The sequence below is a fragment of the Pristiophorus japonicus genome, chromosome 6 (assembly GCF_044704955.1).
Source record: "Pristiophorus japonicus isolate sPriJap1 chromosome 6, sPriJap1.hap1, whole genome shotgun sequence".
NCBI classification, from domain to species: domain Eukaryota; kingdom Metazoa; phylum Chordata; class Chondrichthyes; family Pristiophoridae; genus Pristiophorus; species Pristiophorus japonicus.
Genome location: NC_091982.1, coordinates 102357254 through 102376449, shown reverse-complemented (window position 1 = coordinate 102376449; position 19196 = coordinate 102357254). Strand labels below are relative to the sequence as shown.

General features: G+C 44.7%; 1 protein-coding gene across 1 annotated transcript in view; it reads right to left on the bottom strand.

Moving 5' to 3' along the window:
- Positions 1-1362: 1362 nt before the first annotated feature.
- Positions 1363-19196, bottom strand: part of LOC139265192 (fatty-acid amide hydrolase 2-like) — a 70702-nt gene continuing 52868 nt past the window's right edge. Inside the window, exons 10-11 of the mRNA XM_070882117.1 lie at positions 4587-4781; positions 1363-2409 (exon numbers count right to left, since the gene is read on the bottom strand). Coding sequence (XP_070738218.1) covers positions 2234-2409; positions 4587-4781 — 371 coding nt within the window. The 3' untranslated portion in view covers positions 1363-2233. The remainder of the gene's footprint in view (positions 2410-4586; positions 4782-19196) is intronic.

The following is a 19196-nucleotide window of genomic DNA, read 5'->3' as shown; positions in this document are numbered from 1 at the left end:
CACTTTTTCGCCCAGAATGGGAGTGCAAGGCCCATGTTTTTCCACACGGCAGAATTTTTTAATTTTTTTGGGGGGCAGGGGGGAAGTTTTCACCGGCAATAATCTTCCCAGTCTTAGCGGTATTTTGGGCGGCAATTGGGCACTGGCAGACTGCTAGGACATTCTAGCCCATGGTCACTCTAGCAACCTGTCCCTCCTGGCCCATCTGTGAATAGCCCCAAGCCTTTCAGCCAAATACCTCTACCACCCTTATGTCGAAGAGACCCGATCTTATATCTCTTCTTCACAGCAAATTCTATGGGGATCAGTTAACCCAATCATGGCTGAATTTCATTTCCCAATTACAGGGACGCCACATACTCACTGATCCCGCCTGCACGTCACCCTCATGACCCCCTCCTCCTCCTGACGCTATCTGTGTTTCACTCCCTCACAGCATAATTCAATTTAAACAAGACATGTCCTTGTCCATCATTTATCGAGCCTGAGAAGTGAAGTGAAGAGTTATGATTTTGTTATGGCTTCGCTATGACTTAGTCTTTGTCCCTTATCAGGGTCTCCGGAATCTTGCCAGGCTGGCCTTGCATTACAGGCAGCTATTCTTTTGAAAAATGCTGAAATGGTCTTTTTAAATTGTGGTCAAAATCCACGAGCCTTTGTTTTCCTCCATCTTACCTCCAAAACTGGGGCTACCCGCATTTCACAACAGCTTTACAAGTATGATTATAAGTGCAACAATTACATAATGAAATCTGTAATCTACAATTAATAATATGAATTAATTATGTTTCAGGTTAGTTAGAATGTGAAGTGGAGACTTTGCCAGTATTCTCACAACCTTCTGACTCAGAGGCAAGGGTGCTACCAACTGAACCACTGGCTGACACAATAGAGCCTTCAGCTGTTTCATGGAGTATTTTATCATTTATGCCAAAACCTATAAAACAGATTATAGCAAGATATTTTTGTGAACTTTGGGACTGGCCAGATAGATCGCAATAAGCTTTTCCAATTTTATCTATCTTGTATATTTCTAAGTTTCTACCTTATCAATGTCTCTTCTGTTCACCCTTTATTACCTTTTTAAAAGGAGTTAATTAGGAGCGCAATACATTTATACAAAATATATTGTGTTATTTTGTATCTCTAGTATTGTGAAGGGAAACAGCATAGCAGGTAATGCAGAATACTGAGCAGTGACAACCAGCTGACCTTCTGTAATTGAGAAGTTTCATATAACCTTGCTCGTTAAACTTCCAAAAGTGTGGCTTAACGTCAAGTGTACCTCAATGTAAGACCTAGTTATGATTAACTGAGATTTCATCAAAGCAAGAATGCAGAAACACCTTTAACGCACGCCATTTAAAGTATCTTTATTGATTACAAATTATATAAACTGGCCATCCGAATATATATATATATATTAAAATTTACATTTCAAAACTTTGTTACACATCAGTGTATAGAGTTAATAGTGGAATGCCATGATGGTACATGCTCAAGATTTCCACAATTTCAATCAAGTAGTTTGTTCAATCGAATTATAATAGTGCACCTGCCCTAGATTTATTTAATCAGAAGGGACAACATCACTCACAATTTTACAACTATTATTGAGCCACAATGAAAAACAGCAGTGTGAAAAACACTTAGTTCTACTGAATTGCACAGGTTAATTACACAAAAAAAATACCCACTTGAAATTGATTACAGAAGTTGGTGGTTAAAGAAAAATGTGCACTTTTAAAAAAATGACAAATCAGCAGGAAATAATTTAGTACACCAGAAAAGGTAGAACAAATTATTCTAAAGTCACACATTCTTTCTCAGAAGGAAACTTTTGTTAAAACCTTGATCACGCTAGATTAATTTTATCTGCGTGTTATTCATAGAATTAAGCTAATGATTATACACAATTTTACACCATTAACAGTCAGAGAAATTGTTCTATATAATGTACAGACTTAATCAGTTAAATTGTTAATAAAAAAAAGTGCAAATATATTGGAGGGAAGTATAACTACAAGCAACAGTGCTATCTTTCAAAACTATATTTCACATTACTATGGATTGTTTGGAAAAAAAGTGATAATCTCCAAGAAATACTGCAACTTGGTGTATATACACACACACTTGAATCACAGCTCTCCATCATTAATTAAAAGTAACAGTGGATACAAAAGAAAAAGTCCTATATTTGTTGAAGCAGGAATCAGATTAATTTGAAATATATTCAGGGTGCTCCTGGATTTCGCCATCCACCGAAGGCACTCTCTAAATGTTGAGCCACACCTAGACAGAGATGGTCATTATGGTGATTAGCTACAAGCTGAATTCCAAGAGGCAGCCCATCTTTGCTCAACCCGAGGGGACACTGGGTCACTGGCAGTCCAATCACATTAAAAATAGCTGGAACATGAAGTTAAACATATTAAGTCATTATTAAATGGCTTGTAAATGAAGCTTACCCAGATTATTATTTCTTAATACACCCAGAAAATAGGATTGGAAAACAAATGGAAGTTAGTGAAAACCTAAAAATGTCTGCAATCATCAAACAAGGCAAAAAGAATGGCTCGAAAATTTCGGTCGAAGGCTTCCTGCGGCAGACGCCTCTGACAGGGATTGTTTTTCCAAGAGTACCTGGTGGTCCCGGAGAAACGTAGCCTTGCAGTCCGAGGCCTAGATGTGCAGTCCAGCGCAGGGGCCCACGCAGCCCAGGAACGTAAGCGCAACCTGGGATCACATGGACCTGGACCAATGAACATGGAGTATTCTCACTGATAATAATGGGAGCTCCATTTGTACGAGATCCCGTTACTATCAATGAGAAAACCTCCAAAAACACAAACACAAACACCTCACATATTTAAAATTAATTGAAATTGAATTTAATTAAATGTTTTAGAAAACAAAATATTTTAAAAAAATGTATGTTTCAATAGGGATAAAAATAAACTTAACTTAAATGGACAGGGTTTTTAAAATATAAAAATTAGTGCTAAAATTAATTTTTTCTATGTTTTAAAACTCTGACGCAGGTAAAAGTCAGCTATACGCCTGCTTTTACCAGGCGTAAGAGTTTGAAGTACATTCGCTGGGCAGGAGTTGGGCAAATAGCCCAAATCTCTGCGCGCAAATGTTCTTCTCCCGGGGATGCGTGCAACGACAGATCGCAAAATGCTGATTCTTGGCATGTGTGCATCGGGGAACTGGCATTTGGAGGCCTCTTCGGGTGCGCGTGCACATCGTATGCACCCGGAGAGGCCACAATTCATGACCCATTATAGATATTCAAAATACAACTAGATGCCATGATGGTGGAATTAATGCATTACAGAGATGACGTTTGATGTTGCCTTTTGGCCCTTTCTCATCCCTGACATTTATGTTAAGTTCTTAAACTTAAGAGTTTAAACATTACTACTAATACTTGTGCTACCAAATAATATTTATTAAATAGAATTATGTTAAGTATTACTAACACTGCTGACAAAAAGTTATGCCATCATAATTCAAGATGCCAACCCCCTTAGAAAACATTAATTTAAAGAACTATTTCAAGTTAAACTGCAACTACAGGACAAGGGAACATATGTGCAAACTGCTGAGAAGTTTAGGACCAGGAAGCACTTCAAGCAGAGAGCAAATATCACTTGGAATAACCTTCCAGATGGGGTACTGGATACAAAAGCTCTGGAATCATTCAAGAGGCTGCTCGATAATGAGAGGGGTAGGAGCACCATTGGCTTCTATAGAAAGATAACCTAGATGGGTTGAGTCGGCTCCTTCATCTATACTTATTTGTGTCAATGAGCCAGCATGTTCCTGTTAAATCCTCAATGGAAAGCTTTCAGGGTCAAAGACTATAACCAACTTCCACAGATATTACTGGGCTACCACTCTGTATCCAATAGTACAGACGAGTCATGAAATCAGGAAGTATTGATTCTAACGAACCAGGTTGAGTCAATTCAACAAGCTGAATTAGAGACTTCCCAAATTACCAATTTGGTGGCACATGTCTTTCAAAATGGCCTTTAAATGATCAAGGGTCACTCCGGACACTGAGAAGCTGATAGAAAGGATAAGGCAGGAAGTCACACTGTGCTTCAACTTGAAACATGGCAAAAACCAAGAATAGCTCATTGTGAAATATATTTTGGCACTTCGAGTAACGCTTGAATCCAAACATGATGCCAGCAAAATTAAAAATGTCAAATGTGCATAAAAATAATTATTTGACCAATGAAGGTGAACTACACAAGTTTGAAGTTGCCAATTTGCCAAATTAATTGCCTCAGTATCTGCCAATAGTATCTGTAGATTTTGAAGGAAGTTGTAAATTATGCACTGCACACTTTAAATTGACTTATTTCAGACCAAGTACAATAGATTCCTAAAGGGATGCTGAAGATCACAATAACTACCAAAACTTTTGAATTGTGTGTTTTAATTTGTTAATTGGCAAGTAAAGCTGTAAAAACACTTTTCTTTATAATAAAAGATTTAAAACATTTACGATTTAAGATTAATAATATTTAAGATTTAAGTTTAAAAAGTATTCAACTTTGTGTGCTACTTACCTGTGTATGCAAAGTTGAAAGGCATCAGTTTAGGGTGATGGTGTCTGGGTGCAATTTTTGGATGGGATGGGTATAAAAATACACCATCATCTCCGAGTAGACTGGAAAACTCAGCTTGAAGATTCTGACACATATTTATCAGCTTAGCATTACTACGGCGATTTACCTTGGCCAAATCCTCTACAATACCAAGACCTATATTAACAGAATAAACTGCATCAGGTATGTCCAGGCAATAGTATTTAATTAACTTACAGTACGATTTACAAGTTTATAAAGGATGTCAATGATACAAAATGTACGTTAAGACTACTATGCCCAATCATGTTGATAGTCTTGCAAGACCATATTATGCCTTATGTTCATGGATTCAGGCACAGAAAGTTCCTCTGCACAACTTCCCAATATTGCAAACTGAAAATACCACATTGTACTTTGTACTGGAGACAATGTCCAAAATCCAGAATCCTCAACCAAATCGTGCCGGGTTTTGATCGGCATGGTCTGAAATCCAGCAAAACCTGAAATCAGGCACGGATTCGGTTGAGAATTCCAGATTTCAGACGATTTTCTTGTCTGAAATCCAGAATCCTCGACCAAATCCGTGCCGGATTTTGCCTCAAAAATAACATAAGAAATCGGAGCAGGAGTCGGCCATTTGGCCCCTTGAGCCTGCTCCGCCATTCAATAAGATCATGGCTGATCTGATCATGGAATCAGCTCCACTTACCTGCCCGCTCCCCATAACCCTTTATTCCCTTATCGCTCAAAAATCTATCTCGGCCTTAAATATATTCAATGACTCAGCCTCCAGAGCTCTCTGGGGCAGAGAATTCCATAGATTTACAACCCTCAAGAAATTTCTTCTCATCTCAGAATAAGGGGCCGCCCATTTAAAACTAAGACCAAGTCCCCTAGTTTTACTTTCCCCTACGAGTGGAAAATTCTCTCTGCATCCACATTGGTGAGCCCCCTCATTATCTTCTAAGTTTCAATAAGATCACCTCTCATTCTTCTGAACTCCAATGTGTACAGGCCCAACCTATCCTCATAAGTCAACCCCCTCATCTCCGGAAGCAATCGAGTGAACCTTCTCTGAACAGTCTCCAATGCAAGTATGTCTTTCCTTAAATACAGAGACCAAAACTGTACGCAATACTCTAGGTGTGGCTTCACCAATACCCTGTACAGTTGTAGCAGGACTTCTCTGCTTTTATACTCTATCCCCCTTGCAATAAAGGCCAACATTCCATTTGCCTTCCTGATTACTTGCTGTCCTTGCATACTAACTGTGTGTGCTTCATGCACAAGGACACCCAGGTCTCTCTATACTGCAGCACTTTGCAATTTTTCTCCATTTAAATTATAATTTGCTTTTCTATTTCTGCCAAAGTGGATAACCTCACACTTTCCCACATTATACTCCATCTGCCAAATTTTTGCCCACTTACTTAGCCTGTCTATATCCCTTTGCCAATTGTGTCCTCCTCACATTTTGCTTTCCCACCCAACTTTACATCTGGTGTTCAGACAATAATTCCGGATTCCAGACGACTCCATCAGCTATGTGTAAAATGTCCGTTTTTTTGGACAATTCCAGTTTTCGGAGTTCCGGATTTGGTACGTTGCACCCATATAAAAAAAAACACTTCACAAGTGGACTCAATTGTTTTAACACAAGCAACAAACTCACTCACTCACCGAATTAGTGCTGTATTGTAACCTTACCAGGATGTGTGCGGCATTCTACTTATGCAAAAGCCAATTAAGGTTAGGTTATCTAAAATTGGTCCAGAGATATCTTTTCCAAGGCAATTTATCCTCCACATTCTTTAGTATAGGCCCATCGAGTCTGTTATGTATATATGTAAACCTCACCAAAATGTAAGACTTGCCACTAGGGGGCACACCTGTGGGAGACCCAAGGGTCACCTGTGCACCCTGGGGTAAGCAGGTATAAAAGGTGATTCACCATGCTGCTTCTCCACTCTGGAGTCTGAATAAAAAGACCAAGGTCACAAAGCTTGAGCTTGCGATACAGTCCTGTGGATTTAATCTGAAAGTAACAAATTGACGACGAGTAACTGATCACGAACTTTCACGTGGTAATGGCTGCCGTTGGTATTCTTGAGATTTGTTGAGGGTGATGATTGGAAGCGCCTCGTTGAGCGCCTCGACCAGTACTTCGTGGCCAATGAATTGGACAAGGCTGAGACGGCGATCAAGCGCAGGGCGATTCTCCTCACCGTATGTGGCCTGCTCAAAAATTTGCTGGCACCGGTCAAACCAACGGACAAGTCTTACACAAAGCTGTGTATGCTGGTTAGGGAACACCTCAAGCCAAAGGAGAGCATCTTAATGGCCAGGTATCGCTTTTAAACACACAATCGCTCCGAGGGCCAGAACGTGGCGAGTTTTGTCGCTGACCTAAGACGCCTTGCGGGACAGTGATTTTGCAGGATCCTTGGGGGAAATGTTGCGGGACTTTGTCGTGCTTGGAATTGGCCACGAGGTCATTCTTCGCAAACTGCTGTCTGCCGAATCCCTAGATCTGAGCAAAGCCATCACGATAGTCTAAGCCTTCATATCCACGAGCGATAACACGAAACAGATATCTTCACAGAATCGAAGCTCACCGGCAAGTACTGTGCATAAAATAATGTTTTCAGCAGGCAGAACGGTACAGGACAGGGCCCACACGACTGCAGAGGCCAGACCTAGGCTTAGAGTGACTCCTAGTCCGCCGTGGGGCGTGAATGCATATCCATTAGCACCATGTTGGCGCTGCGGGGGCAGTCATAGAGCTCATCAATGTCGATTCAAGCCCTGTGTGCAAGGGCTGTGGAACAATGGGTCACCTCCAGCGAATGTGCAAACTACCACTGACTCACCACGTGGCAGAATCAGGAGAGGACGACCGATCCAGCGAGGATCGCGCTGAACGAGCAGGAGGCGCAACTCAACCTGAGGATGAAGAAGTATATGGGATACACACCTTCACCACCAAAAGCCCTCCGATAATGTTAAAAGTTAAACTTAACGGCTCTCCAGTCTCCATGGAACTAGATACGGGGGCGAGTCAATCAGTTATGAGCCAGAAGGCATTCGAGGGGCTTTGGGGCGACAAAGCACAGCTAGCCAAGCTGATCCCAATTCAGGCAAAGCTGCGCACCTACACCAAGGAACTGATAACAGTTATTGGTAGTGCGGACAAAAGAGTATCCCATGAGGGAGTGGTGCACGACTTACCACTGTGGATTGTTTCAGGTGATGGGCCAACGCTGCTTGGTAGAAGGTGGATCGGGAAGATTCGATGGAACTGGGAAGACCTCTACGTACCTTCTCTGGCGAACGTCATCTCCCCTTCTCAAAGGCTGAGCAAACCCCCACCTTCAGCTGAACCAGGCATCAACGTGCAGATCCATTTGCAGATCCCCAAGGCACAGGCCACTCATCATGACCATGAGGTGAAGATCAACCGAGCAGCGGTACAGACGCGGTACCCACCACCCAAAGCCGACGACCTTTTCACGACAATGGAAGAGGCTCCAGGTCAACCATAGAGTGGGACTCCAGCCAAAACGATCCGAATGAGTCTCCCCGACGCCAGAGGCCAAATCCCTGGAGGGGGAGATCGTGGCAGTCGGCATCACGGACACGGACGAGGGCGTCCGGACCACGGGAGGTCACCGCAACGGAACGGGGGAATGTGTCGCCCAGCAAGGAAGACGACTGGGTTTGGGGCAAAGGTAAAGGGGCGACCACTGAGAAGGCCAAGAACCCACTACGTTCTAATAAGTTGTTTGCACTATGTAACCCATGAGCAGTCTTTCTCAGCCAATGATGTACTATTATATGGAGTCAGGGGATCTTACAAGCTAAAGTAGCGGGCGAACACCAACCAGTCGTATATGTATCTGACAAAGTACTTGTAACAAGTGATGTGCTTTCTCACAGGGTCGGGTGTGTTGCACAGCAAGCCAAAGTAGTGGGCGACCCCCAATCAGTTGTATGTGTACCTAACAAAGCATTCGTAGCAAGTGATGTTACACCGCATGGGGTCGGGAGTGTTGTGCAGCAAGCCAAAGTAGCGGGCGAGTCCCAAACGATTGAACATGTATCCAGCAGCCTGTATTCACGGGACAAAAGAGACGTACCAAAGAGTGTCCCAATATTTGCTTGGGTCAGACAAGCTGCCCATCCCAGTTTTGGGAGAGCAGAGGCACCATTATCGATGCGTTGTTTCAAGAATGTCTAACACTGTCTGTGCACTGTAACATGATCAGTCACGGGCCAGGCACTGAGAACAACGCTAATGCCCTCAGTTGGTTACCGTCGCTCACCATCGGGTGGAAACGGCGTAGCCTGCAGTCCCACTTGTGGTCGTGGAAGTGCTAGAAAGCAAGGGGTCAACCGTAACGACCCTCCAGTTTAGGACCTGGACCAGCCAAGATCCCACGTTACCACCTGCCAAAAGTGAACTGCTAAACGGCATGTTGCAACCTATCCGTCGCAAAACCGAAAGGTCCATCCCAATGTTGCAAAGTAAGGCAGGGCGGCTACACACAGTCGGTGGTCCGGGGCCCCCATACTATGGCCCAGGATCTACGGGGGCCACAAGACCTCCCATCATTACCAAAAGTCTCAAGGCCATTGCGGCCATCTTTGGGCTTGCCAGACCTTAGGGTCAGCGACAATAGCCCGGAGCAGGCAGCCCAAATCACAAAGCCAAGCGTGTCATGGTAGACTCCCTACAGACCCGGCTATCCCGGGTGCTACGCAGTCACCAGACAGAATCACTCAGAACCGAGCTGTCCGTATGCTATCAGCAGTGAATGTACCATGATTGCACGGCCCCTCCACGCGACATTAGAATAAGTGATGTAGACTATGTTCAGGGCCTCAGTTGGGCCGCTAGCACCATATTAGCCAAGGGGAGGAATGGAGTGTGTGAGATGAAAACGGAGAGTTTGATTGTGAAATCACGTACTGGGCTAACGCATAAAGCACTTGGACCAGACCAAACTGCGAACTACAGATAACCAGGAACCACTGTGAAAGGACCTGGGCCCCAGCGACCCACCAACACAATCAATCTCGCCGTCAACCACGAGGATGAAACCACCATGTCAAGACTTCAACCCAGGTGATCGATCCGGGGACACGGGGCGGGCAGGGGGAGGTGTGCGTGCGTGTAAACCTCACCAAAATGTAAGACTTGCCACTAGGGGGCACATCTGTGGGAGAACTAAGGGTTACCTGTGCACCCTGGGGCAAGCAGGTATAAAAGGTGATTCACCATGCTGCTTCACCACTCTGGAGACCGAATAAAGAGACCAAGGTCACAACAGTTTGAGCTTGCGATACAGTCCTGTGGATTTATTCTGAACATAACAGAGTCAAAGAAAAAAAAAAGTCACAAGAATGTCTTTTTCTTCCGTAAACTGCCACTTCGAGAATTTTCTCCAGGCTCCATATGTCAGGCAGCGTTTTCATTTTTCAGCATTGAGGTACTGAAACAAACCGTAATATTGCAATGATAAAGCTACTCAAAGCTGTTAAGAGCAGCTTCTACTTATTACACAACTATAAAGCGTGAAAAAGGTTTATTGGAAAAACCTTAAGCATTTCATGTCTGCTCACACCAAATTCTGTCGATCATTCTCTTGTTTTAGGACTTTAATTATAACCCCACCTCCAGATACCCATCCAATAGTTTTTTTCCCATAATACTTTCCATTCAAATGAGTTGAACATGTCTCTTACAATTCTTTCTGCATCATTCCAGCTCTCACTGTCTGACTGAAAATATCCATCATGACTCATTCACTGCATAAACAAACATAATGGCCTAATGACTTCTGAGACAGTTTCCCACAGCCATGGCACCTGGAATAAAAACTTATCTATACAGATAGTATACCAGGGATGGATTCAGAGAAGGATTAGCTTGACTGAAGCACAGGCTGGAACAATTATATTACTGTTCAGCTATATGCAGTTTATGTGCCCAATCTTTTGCCCTGGTCAACACAATGACCATAGAAAGCAAGAAGACAGCACTGTCAAGCGTGCATATGTGGAGGGAGATGGGGAGATAAAGGGGAGTGAGGGCAGAGCTGTCAAGAACATACTGGAAGAATTCTGCTCCAGTCAAATCCACCTAAACCCCCGGTACACAAGAGTATGCTTGAAAAACTACTATGGAAGCAGATTTAGCAAATGGCCTCACTAGAAGAACTAAGGTGCATGTTATGCTTTTGGATCATTTTGACCCTTCATACTCCAGATTTTTTGGATTTGCTAATATGCTACTTAAGACAGGGAAGCACTTTAGCACAGATGCTGATTTCAGACGAGCATGCATAGAGTGTGATCAGTCAGCAGGTGTGCTACACTGCTTACTGTGCCTCAGACTAAAGTCAGCAGCAAATTGGGCAGGGCTTCACTCCCCCATAGCTAACTTCTGATGCTATCAGTGTCTGAGTATCTGCTTTCCCTCAATATTAAAAGATTGAAAAATTAAAATCTCCAGGAGCTTCACTCCACTGCCAGAGTACTTTTAAAATCTTGGATGCTGCATGCATTCTACTTCAGTAAAAAAATCAAATTGGTACAAGACTACCTACTCAAGGAAACTCCACTTTTTGCTTCAATGCAGTCTAAAAAACTTTGCAATGGAATAAAATTAGCAGTATAATTGCACTTTAATACATCTATTTGGATGAAACGTAAATTATCTCATGGCACTATTTCGATGAAGAGCATGGGAGTTATCCCCAGTATCCTGGCCAATATTTATCCCTCAATCAACATAACAGACACAGATTAGCTGGTCATTATCACATTGTTGTTTGTGGGAGCTTACCGAGTGCAATTTGGCTGCCGCGGTTCCTACATTACAACAGTGACTACACTTCCCAAAGCGATTTACAGCCAATGAAATACTTTTTGATGTCCGGTGGTCATGAAAGGCGCTATATACATCATAAAATCATAGAATGGGTACAGCACAGGAGGCGGCCATTCGACCCGTCGAGCCCATGCCGGCTCTCTACAAGTCCCACTCCCCAGCCCTGCAAATATTTTTCCTTCAGGTACTTATCCAATTCCCTTTTGAAATCCACGATTGTATCTGCCTCCCAACACCCTTTCAGGCAGTACATTCCCGATCATAACCACGCGCTGCATAAAAAAGTTTTTCCTCATGTCGCCTTTGGTTCTTCTGCCAATCACCTTAAATCTGTGTCCTCTTTTAATGCCAGGGTCAGCAAAGTCACAGCCCTCTAGGCGGGGTGTGATTGGCTGCGAGGGGGTAGGGAAATCCAACTCCAGCGGTACCCTACTCCTGACAAAATGTCTAGAACACAAACATAGCACCTACACCCTGTTCCGCCAGAGGGACAAATACAAGGCATCGTGGCAACATCCTCACTCCAAACACTGGCACCTGCTCGACTATGTCATCATCCGAGCCAGGGATCGCAAGGATGTGCGCATCACCTGCGCCATGACAGGAGCTGATGACTGCTGGACGGACCATCGACTAATCCGATCCGTCATCAATATTAACATGGCCTAAAGCAGAGAGGACAGAAGCAGTGCCGCAAAAAAGTTAATACCGGGGCACTTAAAAACCCAGCTAAGAGAGCCCGATATAGCCAGCACCTCACAGCCATACTGGCGTGCATTGATGACCCTGAGATGCTCAATGCCCACAGCGCTTGGTCTGCCCTCCAGGCCTCCATGACCAGTGCCTGTGAAGAGACACTTGGTTACTCAACCAGAAAACACCAGGACTGGTTTGATGAAAACGATCAGGAGATCCAAGAGCTAATAGATCGTAAGTACAGAGCAATTCTGAACCTGAAACACTAACCCAATTCGGGAGCTACAAAGCAATATTACAGTCAGCTCAAGGCTAAGGTCCAACAAAAAATCCAGGACCGAAAGAACAGGTGGTGGATGGAGAAAGAACAGGAGATACAACAACTAGCCGACAGCCACAACACGCTAGGATTCTTCATTGCAGTCAAGGCCACCTACGGTTCAAACTCCCAAGGCCCCACCCCACTCCTGGCCAAGAACAGGGAAACACTATCAAGGACACCAAGGCCGTCAAGGCCCGCTGGAAGGAGCACTTTGAAGATCTCCTCAATCAAGACTCTGCCTTCGACTCGAGTGTTCTCAACTCCATCCCGCAGTATGCAACCCGCCATCACATCAGTGAAACCCCAACGCAGCATGAGGTAAGCAAAGCCATAAAACAGCTCAAAAATAACAAGGCTACGGGTGCGGATGGAATTCCTGCCGAGGCGCTAAAATATGGCGGAGAGGCGCTGATACATGACCTCATCTCTCTCATTTGGAGGGAGGAGAGCATTCCGGGAGATCTCAGAGATGTAGTGATTGTGTCCATTTTTTTTTTAAAAAGGGGAACAAATCCGATTGCGGCAACTACAGGGGAATCTCCCTGCTATCAACCACTGGGAAGGTTGTCGCTAGAGTTCTCCTCAACCGTCTTCTCCCTGTGGTGGAGGAGCTCCTCCCGGAGTCACAGTGCGGATTTCGTCCCCCAAGGAGAATAACGGACATGATCTTTGCAGCACGACAACTGCAGGAAAAATGCAGGGAGCAGCGCCAGCCCTTATACATGGCCTTTTTCGATCTTACAAAGGCCTTTGACACCGTCGACTGTGAGGGCTTATGGAGCGTCCTCCTCCGATTTGGATGCCCCCAAAAATGTCAACATCCTTTGCCTGCTCCACGACGACACGCAGGCCGTGATCCTTACCAGCGGATCCATTATAGACCCATATCACATTCGGACCGGGGTCAAACAGGGCTGCGTCATCGCTCCAACCCTCTTCACAATCTTCCTTGCCATCATGCTCCACCTCACTGTCAACATGCTCCCTGCTGGAGTGGAACTAAACTACAGAACCAGTGGGAAGTTGTTTAACCGACGCCGCCTCAAGACCAGGTCCAAGATCACCCCAAACCTATCATTGAACTGCAGTACGCGGACGACGCCTACGTCTGCGCACATTCTGAGGCTGAACTCCAGGATATAGTTAATGTATTCACCAAGGCATATGAAAGCATGGGCCTCATACTTAACATCCATAATGCAAAGGTCCTCCACCAGCCTGTCCTCACCACACAGCACCGCCCCCCAGTCATCAAGATTCACAGCGCGGCCCTCGACAGCATGGATCACTTCCCATACCTCAGGAGCCTCGTCAACAAAGGCAGACATTGATGCGGAGATTCAACATCGCGCCAGTGCAGCCTTCGGCCACCTGAGGAAAAGAGTGTTCGAAGACCAGGCCCTCAAATCTACCACCAAGCTCATGGTCTACAGGGCTGTAGTAATACCTGCCCTCCTGTATGGATCAATGGCATGGGCGATGTACAGAAGACACATCAAGTCGCTGGAGATATATCACCAACAATGTCTCCGCAAGATCCTGCAAATCCCCTGGGAGGACAGGCCAACATCCCCAGCATTGAAGCACTAACCACTCTCTATCAGCTTCGCTGGGCAGGCCACTTAGTTTGCATGCCAGACACGAGACTCCCCAAGCAATTGCTCTACGCGAAGGTCCTTCATGGCAAACGAGCCAAAGGTGGGCAGCGGAAATGTTACAAGGACACCCTCAAAGCCTCCCTGGTGAAGTGCGACATCACCACTGACATCTGGGAGAACCTAGCCGAAGAGCGCCTTAAGTGGAGAAAGTGTATCCAGGAGGGCGTTACGCTCCTCGAATCTCAACGCTGCGAGCGTGAAGGGGTCAGGCGCAGACAGCGGAAGGAGCGTGTGGTAAACCAGTTCCACCCCCCTCTTCTCCCGACGAATATCTGTCCCACCTGTGACAGGGTCTGTGGCTCTCATGTTGGACTGTTCAATCACCAAAGAACTCACTTCAGGAGTGCAAGCAATTCTTCCTCGATTCTGAGGGACTGCCTATGATGATGATGATGGTGTCCTCTGGTTCTCCACCCTTCTGCCAATGGGAACAGTTTCTCTGATCTACTCTGTCTAGGTCCCTCATAGAAACATAGAAAATAGGTGCAGGAGTAGGCCATTCAGCCCTTCGAGCCTGCACCACCATTCAATAAGATCATGGCTGATCATTTATCTCAGTACCCTTTTCCTGCTTTCTCTCCATACCCCTTGATCCCTTTAGCCGTAAGGGCCATATCTAACTCCCTCTTGAATATATCCAATGAACTGGCATCAACAACTCTCTGCGGTAGGGAATTCCACAAGTTAACAACTCAGTGAAGAAGTTTCTCCTCATCTCAGTCCTAAATAGCCTATCCCTTATCCTTAGACTATGTCCCCTGGTTCTGGACTTCAACATCGGGAACATTCTTCCTGCATCTAACCTGTCCAGTCCCTTCAGAATTTTATGTTTCTATGAGAGCCCCTCTTATCCTTTAAAACTCCAGTGAATAAAGGCCCAGTCGATCCAGTCTCTCCTCATATGTCAGTCCAGCCATCCCTGGAATCAGTCTGGTGAACCTTCGCTGCACTCCCTCAATAGCAAGAACGTCCTTCCTCAGATTAGAAGACCAATACTGAACACAATATTCTAGGTGAGGCCTCACCAAGGCCCTGTACAGATGCAAGACCTCCCTGCTCTTATACTCAAATCCCCTAGCTATGAAGGCCAACATACCATTTGCCTTCTTCACCGCCTGCTGCACCTGCATGCCAACTTTCAATGACTGATGTACCATGACACCCAGGTCTCGTTGCACCTCCCATTTTCCTAATCTGTCACCATTCAGATAATATTCTGCCTTTTTTATTTTTTCCCCCCCAAAGTGGATAACCTCACATTTATCCACATTATACTGCATCTGCCATGCATTTGTCCAATCACCTAACCTGTCCAAGTCACCCTGCAGCCTTAGTGTCATCTGCAATCTTGGAGATATTATACTCATTTCCTTCATCTAAATCATTAATGTATATTGTAAATAGCTGGGCTCCCAGCACTGAGCCTTGCGGCACTCCATTAATCACTGCCTGCCATTCTGAAAAGGACCCGTTTATCCCGACTCTGCTTCCTGTCTGCCAACCAGTTCTCTATCCGCGTCAGTACATTAGCCCCAATACCATGTGCTTTAATTTGGCACACCAATCTCTTGTGTGGGACCTTGTCAAAAGCCTTTTGAAAGTCCAAATACACCACATCCACTGGTTCTCCCTTGTCCACTCTACTAGTTGCATCCTCAAAAATTATAGAAGATTTGTCAAGCATGATTTCCCTTTCATAAATCCATGCTGACTTGGACCGATCCTGTCACCGCTTTCCAAATGTGCTGCTATTTCATCTTTAATAATTGATTCCAACATTTTCCTCACTACTGATGTCAGGCTAATTCCCTGTTTTCTCTCTCCCTCCTTTGTTAAAAAGTGGTGCTACATTAGCTACCCTCCAGTCCATAGGAACTGATCCAGAGTCGATAGACTGTTGGACAATGATGACCAATGCATCCACTATTTCTAGGGCCATTTCCTTAAGTACTCTGGGATGCAGACTATCAGACTCCGGGGATTTATCAGCCTTCATTCCCATCAATTTCACTAACACAATTTCCTGCCAAATAAGGATTTCCTTCAGTTCCTCCTTCTCGTTAGACCCTCGGTCCCCTAGTATTTCCGGAAGGTTATTTGTGTCTTCCTTCGTGAAGACAGAACCTAAGTATTTGTTCAACTGGTCTGCCATTTCTTTGTTCCCCATTATAAATTCACCTGAATCTGACTGCAAGGGACCTACGTTTGTCTTCACTAATCTTTTTCTCTTCACATATCTATAGAAGCTTTTGCAGTCAGTTTTTATGTTCCCAGCAAGCTTCCTCTCATACTCTTATCCCCCTCCTAATTAAACCCTTTGTTCTCCTCTGCTGAATTTTAAGTTTCTCCCAGTCCTCAGATTTGCTGCTTTTTCTGGCCAATTTATATGCCTCTTCCTTGGATTTAACATTATCCTTAATTTCCCTTGTTAGCCACTTTTCCCATTTTATTTTTATTCCAGACAGGGATGTACAATTGTTGAAGTTCATCCATGTGATCTTTAAATGTTTGCCATTGCCTATCCACCATCAACCCTTTAAGTATAATTTGCCAGTCTATTCTAGCCAATTCACGTCTCATACCATCAAAGTTACCTTTCCTTAAGTTCAGGGGCATAGTCTCTGAATTAACTGTGTCACTCTCCATCTGAATAAAGAATTCTACCATATTATGGTCACTGTTCCCAAAGGGGCCTCACACAACAAGATTGCTAATTATCCTTTCTCATTACACATCACCCAGTCCAGGATGGCCAGCCCACTAGTTGGTTCCTCGACATATTGGTCTAGAAAACCATCCCTAATACACTCCAGGAAATCCTCCTCCACCGCATTGCTACCAGTTTGGTTAGCCGAATCAATATATAGATTCAAGTCGCCCATGATAACTGCTGTACCTTTATTGCATGCATCCCTAATTTCTTGTTTGATACTGTGCCCAACCTCACTACTACTGTTTGGTGGTCTGTAAACAACTCCCACAAGCGTTTTCTGCCCTTTGGTATTCCGCAGCTCCACCCATACAGATTCCACATCATCCAAGCTAATGTCCTTCCTTACTATTGCATTAATTTCCTCTTTAACCAGCAAAGCCATCCCACCTCCTTTTCCTTTCTGTCTATCCTTCCTGAATGTTGAATACCCCTGGATGTTGAGTTCCCAGCCTTGATCACCCTGGAGTCATGTCTTCGTGATGCCAATTATATCATATTCATTAATTGCTGCCTGTGCAGTTAATTCGTCCACCTTATTATGAATACTCCTCGCATTGAGGCACAGAGCCTTCAGGCTTGTCTTTTTAATACACTTTGCCCCTTTAGAATTTTGCTGTAATGTGGCCCTTTTTGATTTTTGCCTTGGGTTTCTCTGCCCTCCACTTTTACTTTTCTTCTATCTTTTGCTTCTGCCCTCATTCTACTTCCCTCTGTCTCCCTGCATAGGTTCCCATCCCCCTGCCATATTAGTTTAACCCCTCCCAAACAGCACTAGCAAACACTCCCCCGAGGACATTGGTTCCGGTCCTGCCTAGGTGCAGACCGTCCGGTTTATACTGGTCGCACCTCCCCCAGAACCGGTTCCAATGTCCCAGGACTTTACAGTAGCATAGTGCAAATGTTACTGGACTAATAATGCAGAGGCCTGGACTAATGATCCAGAGACCTGGACTAATGATCCAGAGACGCAAGTTGAAATCCCACAACGGTAGCTGGGGAATTTAAATTCAGTTAATTAAATAAATCTGGAATAAAAAGCTAGCATGAAACTTTCGAATCGTCATAAAAATCCATCTGGTTCACTTATGAAGGAAATCTGCCGTCCTTACCTGGTCTGTCCTATACATGACTCCAGACCCACAGTAATGTGGTTGGCTCTTAAATGACCTCTGAAATGGCCTAACAAGCCATTCAGTTGTTAAAAAGCCACTACTGAAAACAAGAAGAATGAAATCGGACGGACCACCCGACATCGGCCTCGGCAACAGACACAACAACGACACACCCAACTCAGTCGGCCCTGCAAAGTCCTCCTCACAAACATCTGGGGACGTGCCAAAATTCGGAGAGCTGTCCCACAGACAAGCAACAGCCAGACATAGTCATACTCAGGGTCCTCAACATTGATTGTGGACCCCATGAAGTCTCCTGGCTTCAAGTAAAGCATGGGCAAGGAAACCTCCTGCTAATTACCACTTACCACCCTCCCTCAGCTAATGAATTAGTACTCTTCCATGTTGAACACCACTTGGAAAAAGCAAGGGCACAGAATGTACTCTGGGAATTAGTACTCCTCCATGTTGAACACCACTTGGAAAAAGCAAGGGCACAGAATGTACTCTGGGTGGTGGGCTTCAATGTCCATCACCAAGAGTGGCTCGGTAGCACCACTACGGACCAAGCTGGCAGAGTCCTGAAGGATATATCTGCCAGACTGGGACTGCGGCAGGTGGTGAGAGAACCAACACGAGGGAAAAACCTACCTGACCTCGTCCTCACCAATCTACCTGTCGCAGATGCATCTATCCATGACAGTATTGAATGCCACACAGTCATTGTCTTCACATTGAGGACACCCTCAATTGTGTTGTGTGCAAACTAGCACCTAAGTGGGATAGATTCAGAACAGATCGAGCAGCTCAAAACTGGGCATCCATGAGGCGCTGTGGCCCATCAGCAGCAGCAGCACTGTATTCTACCACAATCTGTAACTTCATAGTCTGGCATATCCCTCACTCTACCATTACCTTCAAGCAAGGAGACCAACCCTGGTTCAAAAAGGAATGCAGAAGAGCATGGCAGGAGCAGCACCAGGTGTACCTAAAAATGAGGTGCCAACCTGGGGAAGCTGCAACACAGGACTACATGCATGCTATAGACAGGGCAAAGCTCTACTTGGGATATACAACATAGAAACAGTCCATGCCAGCTTTTATACTCCACTCTGTAGACTACATCTATTACTGTGATTGATCCTTTATTATCTTTTATCCCTATCCATATGGATTCTATTTTTGTCTTGTCAATA